Genomic DNA, 6,000 nt, shown 5'->3' with positions numbered 1-6,000 from the left:
GGAAGTGTAGGCTTAAGGATCTGAAACAGTGGACCCAGTCACACGGCTGCAGGGATTTGAACTGGGTCTGAGCACCAGCCAGTGACTTCCCACAGCCCACATGCTGCCCGGAGGTCACTGGCTACTCTGAACGTGCCCAGGGCACCTGCCAACATTCCACCTACCCCCGAGACCTGAGCTCCTGTTCCGACATCCCCCCCAGATGCTGGCCAGTATCGGGCTTCAGTGATTTTCTCATGGAAGCTTTGGAACAGCCCTTTCTGGGGCAGAAATAGCACTCAATGACCTCTAGTGAACCCTCGGAGGTCCCTGTGAGCCTGGACACCGTCCCAGCCCAGCATGACGAGTGGCGTGAGTAGGCCTGGGCCTGGCCTGCAAGCCAGTCTGCTTGGCCCGTCCAGGCTGCCAGCCGGTAGGGATGCCAGTGCCTGCACCCAAGGGCCGCGCCAGGGCCACTTTCCCACCCCCTTTTCCAGGCAGCCTGCCATCCTCTCCCACACCACGCGGGAAGACAAAGCATTTCCAACGCCTGTCTCTGTACACAGAGAGGTAAATGGAAAGCCAATGGGTGGGTGGGCAGGCAGCCTGGCAGAGAGACTGTGGGGTGACGGCTGAGATTCATGAAGCTAAACAGCAACATGAGCTGCTGAGCTGTCTTGGTTGGAGGGTAAAGCCTTGGTCAGTGAAAGAGGTCACCCTCAGAAGGACCCAGGAACTCCATGGTCTGTGTGAAGCCTGCTGGCTGACCCTCTGTATCAAATATTTCTCTTTCTAAAAGATTTTTATTTGTTCTTACAGAGAGAGGAAGGGAGGGGAGTAAGAGAGAGAAACAAGACATGTGAGAGATATAGTTGCCTCTCACACCCCCCAACTGGGGCCCTGCCCTCACACCCAGGCATGTCCTCTGACTGGGAATCGAACCTGTGACCTTTTGGTTTGTAGGCCGGAGCTCAATCCACTGAGCCACACCAGCCAGGACCCAAGTGTTTCTCTCTAAAGGCTGACACTCCGTACCACCTGCCTGAAATCCATGGGCCTCCCTGACATAGCACGGGGAGCCAGGCTACAGAGGCAACGGTCCCTTCACTACAGGGGGTGCATCTCAGGCAAGTCACTGAAGTTCCCGACTCCATAAAAAACGGCACAGGAAAAGGTGACTGCAACGCACTGAACTTACAGCCTGGCACACATCAGGGGTTACACGTAACTTTCACTTTGCTGCTTTCCAAACTCACTGACAATGTCCATGCCCCTTTTCAGTCTTCCAAGGGGACCCTTCCGTCCAGGGAAAAGGACTGGGGAGCACAGGGGGCAGAGGGGAGGCCCAGGGGCTGCCTCACTGCGTTTCTGTCCGTTATCAGCAGAGCCAGGCCTGGCCACGCTTCCTGCTGCTGCTTGTGGGATCGGGCCCAGCACGGACACCAACTTAGGCTGAAACCCGAGTTGGCACAGGCAGGACGCGGACTCAGTGGCACCAGCACTGATGTCTATCAGCCTGGAGCCAGGCGAGTGAACCACAGGCTGCCAACCACTGGTCCTGGAGTAAGACAGGTCTACACAGGACCGAGCAGCCTGTGGGATGGGCTGGTGGCACCAGGAGAGGTGTGTTCTGGTTCCCTGGGCCAGCGAGGAGGGAGCTGTGCAAGGCCATAAGCCTGCGGTGTGCTCAGCTTCTTGGGGAGGTGCTCACTTATACTGCGGTTGTCCGAATCAGGAGCCCCTTGGTTCCACCTTAAAGCCACCTGCCAGCTGTGTGACGAAGGCACACCGCACACCCTGACACCGAGCCTCTGTTTCCGAGTGCATTGGGTTCTTGCGCCTGTCTCCCAGGTCCGGGGAGCAAACGCAATGCCTCCTCTGTGCTCACTGCTGTAACCCTAGTTGTCTTCGGTAACATCTGTGTAATGAACTCACACGCAGCAGGTCTGACACCCAATAATCTTTTCGTGAGGGCCACCACAGATGCATTTGGTTGCTACTTCTACCATCCCCACCCTGACATTATCCCGTTGTCTCCACACCTCTGAGAGCTCTGGGAAAACACTGCTGAGGCGGGCCTGGGATCCTTGCTGCTGACCGACCACATACCCTCTCTCTTCTCTCCAAGTCTGGCTTTCCCATGAGGCCTGACATCAGCTACCACATCACTACACCCTTCAGGAAGGGTGTCCGCCTCTCATTCGACGCCCTCTTGACCCTTCCCCAGAAGCCCACCAAGCTGGGCCTGGGCACAGGGAGTGAACAGGTCCAGGGGTCAGGGGTCAGGATGGGTGACGTGCAATGTCTCCGGGACTGTGGGATCAGATTTCTGTACTAGGGGCTTCCTCTGCTCTGGGCATGCTGTGATGTCCACCCATTCCCAGCTCATCGGCACAGCCTCCCCAAGGCCGCAGGCCAGCTAATTGCCACACTGCAGTGGTGTCTGGCATGAGCATGGGGCACGGGCGAGGTGGCGGGGCCCCTTATCTCCCCATACAGAGGGCCTGGAGGTAACAGAGGGGAACAGATGCCTCAAAAGCAGGTAGTAAAGGCATCTGACCACCTAAGACGGGGTGTGCACCCCTTACATCTCCGGCCATGCTCTCGGGTCTTCATGTAGACCTTCCTCCAAGGTTAGAAACCAACCCACCGACAACCTCATCTGCTCACCAAAGGCAACCGGGCCCCTGCATCAGGAGAGGGGGCACAGATGCATCCCCTCCCTCCAGAACTCTGGCTGGTGAAGCTGAGCAGTCACTAGTTATGCCCCCACTCCTTTCTCTGGCCCGGGTTCCAGCCTGGCCTTCCTCCTGCCTCCTGGGGTGGTGCCCAGGTGAGGAGGAGAACAGAAGGGCTGCAGCCTGCTGCCTGCTTCAGGGACCCACAGCCCATGTCCCACGGTAAGCCTGGCTCCAGCCTCTGGCCCCCAGCACCACGGCCAGCCCCTTACGCCAAGCAGCACCCCTCGCCCCCAGCCGATGCCTCTTACCTGGCTTTGGAATGAGTCCCTGGAAAGGCCTGGAAGAGAAACAGACAGGGACTGTCAGGGGAGGGCCTGGGAGCTCATCAGAAATGTTTGGGCCACATCCAAGACCTACTGCCTCAGAATCTGCCATCATAACAAGATGGCCGGTGGCCTCTGTGCATGGGACATTGTGCAGGAAGAGGGTAACCAGACGGTCCCCTGCTGGGTCTGCCCTGGCCGGCTCTGTGACCTTGGGCAAATACCTAGTCTCTGTTTCCTCCCTGCTAGAGCGGGCCTAATGCCTTTCCCAGGGCGCAAGGAGTGCAGTGCGCAGGTAGACAGTGCCCACGAAGCCGCCCCTGCTGCGGTGCTGCGGGATGGTGGCTTGTCTCCCCTCTGTGGGGCCTTCTGCACCCTGGCTGGCCTGCAGTCCTCCCTCCAACCCCAGGACCCAGGATGGCACTGGGACAGCTGCACTGTCCTGCAGGGAGGACAGGCCTCATTGAAGGAAAGGCCAAGGGTCCCCTGGTGGAAGCCGACACCCATGCTAGTCTTGCTTCCTCACCCTTCCTCTTCCCTTGAGTACCTGGTGACTGTGAACTTGATCTTGTCAGCCACTGCGAGGATCCTCTCCAGGTTTTGGGAGCCAAAAGTGCAGGGCTTTCGGAACGGGATGCCTGGGGGTAGCCCCTCGATGATCACTGAGCCCGGGTTACTCTTGATGCGCTTGTAGGGGACCTGGACCGGGTACTTGATGCCCAAGGCTTCCCCTGTGGATGATGCAGAGGAATTATCATTAGGAGCCAGAGGCAGGGCCGGTGTGTGGACATGGAGGTGTGCCGGGTGCTCTGTGCACAAGTGTGAAAGAGAAGTCTGCCACGTGGTACCAAGGAAAGGCCCAATCAGTGTGTGTGTGTGTGGGGGGGTTAGGGGGTGTGTCATTCAGGGGCCCTAAGGGGTGTGGTGTGTGAGTCTGCTGGGCTGTGATGAGGAGTCAGCAGGGAATATGTGGCCAAGGCTGCTGTGGGGAGGACAGTGCCTGATGTTTCTCAGCATCCTAGTCTGAGAATCTGAAAGCCCGTCTTCAGGATGGCACCTTATGGGCACAGCTGGCCCTTCCCACGGTGCCGGAGCCTCCATCAGCCCCAGGGTTCTGCCTCACTCTGGTTTGGGACCGGCCTGGCCTGAGAGGGCAGACTGCATTTGGGGGCAAGGAAGGCAGCTGGGGCCCAGCCGAGGAGCAGCTCACACCTCAGGGCCCTCTTTCCACACAGGGGCATGGGTCTCATTCCTGTCACCACGCCTCTGGGCAGGGCTGTGGCACGCCCATCCCCCTGACTCTACTTATCTCACTGCTGGCCTGGCAGCAGTCCTGGGGCGGGGGTGGCCACTGCTGCCCACTCTCAGATGAGGCCTCGTGCCTGCTGTCAGTGGCCACCCCAGAGGCACTGCCCGCTGGCCCTCCTGGGGCTCCGGCCCACAGAGACAAGGACTGTTGCACAACCCTGGGTCCGGTGAGGATGACTTGAATGCTCATGGCTCTCCGGGACTTAGGTGGGGCCCACCACGGGAGACCCACCTGGACAGAGGGCTGACTTCACCGCGACCCCCTCAGGGGCCGATTGAGAGCACCATCCCCAGCGTCACAGGACGCCCCTTTATGCAGAAACTCTGCTGAAATCTCCGAGCGTCTTGCACAGGAAAGAACAGCTGAGCTCTCTCACCCGATACTCATGTTTACCTCGTGGACACCGGGAATGGTAAAACCTGCCTCGTTCCCCCTTCTGCTCCGACTCCTGGGAAACTCGGAGCCTGCGCGTGCCCTGCCTCTAGCATGGACGGGACTCCTGTATCTTCACGTCACCCCTGGGTTCGTGCATTGCCTCAGCCCATGAAAGGTCGAGATTTAATTCTCGTACCACAGAATTTACTGTTTTGAAGTGCACAATTCAGTGGTTTCTAAATATATTCACGAAGTTGTGAAATTATCTCTATAATCCAATGCCAGAACATTTTCATCACTGCAAAGAGAAGTCCTGTGCCCATTAGCAGACACTCCTCCCGCCCCTTCTCCCCAGGCCCTGGCAAACACTGATCTACTGTCTGTCTCTACTATTTTGGTCTGTTTTTAATTCCTTATCTCAATTTTTTTTTTTGCAAACTAGTTTATGTGCTATTACTGCACAGAGATCCTTTCTGAAATGAAAAGACAGACAGACAGGAAAACTTACATCTGTAATCCCTGAATGGGAACACTGCCTTTTCCACGCCTCTCACCTCCAAGTCGGCTCTTGCCACAATGACCGATGGTCTCCGTGGACACTTGTACCCTTTCGGCAAAATCCAGTATGCACGACCACTCCCTCCTCCTTGAAGCCTTCTCCTTGGTGTCCACAATCCTGCATTTTCCGGTTTCCCCTCACTCCGGCCTCTCCTGCTCCTCCTGGGCCTGACCTCGAAACTCAGCCTTCCTGGCCTTCAGTCTGGGTCCTCTGTTGTCCCCTCTGCACCTGCTATGGTGTCTCCTCTATTCCCATGCCCTGTGTTTTGGTTCCAATCCAGACCCCTTTTTGAATAGCAGACCTTGTCTCACTCACTCCTCTAACTCTACACATCCCAGATGGAACCCACTGCCTCTCCCGTGTGACTCCCCCTTCAGTGACTGTGCTGCCCCTCCTCCCCGGCTGACAGTTTGTGTGCTCCTGTCCCTGGTCTGCCATGGGCTCTATCCCTACCCCCATCATGTTGACAGGTCCAGACATTCCAATTGAGCAGTGGCACTTCCCTGCCACAAGGATCGGGTAAGGAACGGACATGATACTCAACAGGGACCAATGAGAAGCAAGGGGACAGCTCAAAAAATTCTCGGAAAGAAATAGCCTGCCTCTCTTGAGAAAGCCCGTGGAAGAGCCAGCCCTGTCCCTCCTTCCAGAGCGCACAGACGGGGTGTCTGGACCTGCTGTGGCCATTCTGCCAATGAGCAGGAAGCCAGCCTGAGAAGATGCTGATACTGTGGAAAGACACCGAGGTCATTCCTCGGCTGCTGGATCCAGCTG

The 6,000-nt window shown here is 57.5% G+C and overlaps 1 protein-coding gene across 1 annotated transcript in view; it reads right to left on the bottom strand.

Moving 5' to 3' along the window:
* Positions 1 to 2,852: 2,852 nt before the first annotated feature.
* Positions 2,853 to 6,000, bottom strand: part of GTF2IRD1 (GTF2I repeat domain containing 1) — a 44,869-nt gene continuing 41,721 nt past the window's right edge. The window contains exons 21-22 of the mRNA XM_053669570.1: positions 3,531 to 3,714; positions 2,853 to 2,997 (exon numbers count right to left, since the gene is read on the bottom strand). Coding sequence (XP_053525545.1) covers positions 2,853 to 2,997; positions 3,531 to 3,714 — 329 coding nt within the window. The remainder of the gene's footprint in view (positions 2,998 to 3,530; positions 3,715 to 6,000) is intronic.

The sequence above is a fragment of the Artibeus jamaicensis genome, unplaced genomic scaffold (genome assembly GCF_021234435.1).
Source record: "Artibeus jamaicensis isolate MK-2021 breed Jamaican fruit bat unplaced genomic scaffold, CSHL_Jam_final contig_1582, whole genome shotgun sequence".
Lineage (NCBI taxonomy): Eukaryota > Metazoa > Chordata > Mammalia > Chiroptera > Phyllostomidae > Artibeus > Artibeus jamaicensis.
Note: the sequence above shows the minus strand (reverse complement) of the source record. Positions and strands in the feature narration are given on the sequence as shown.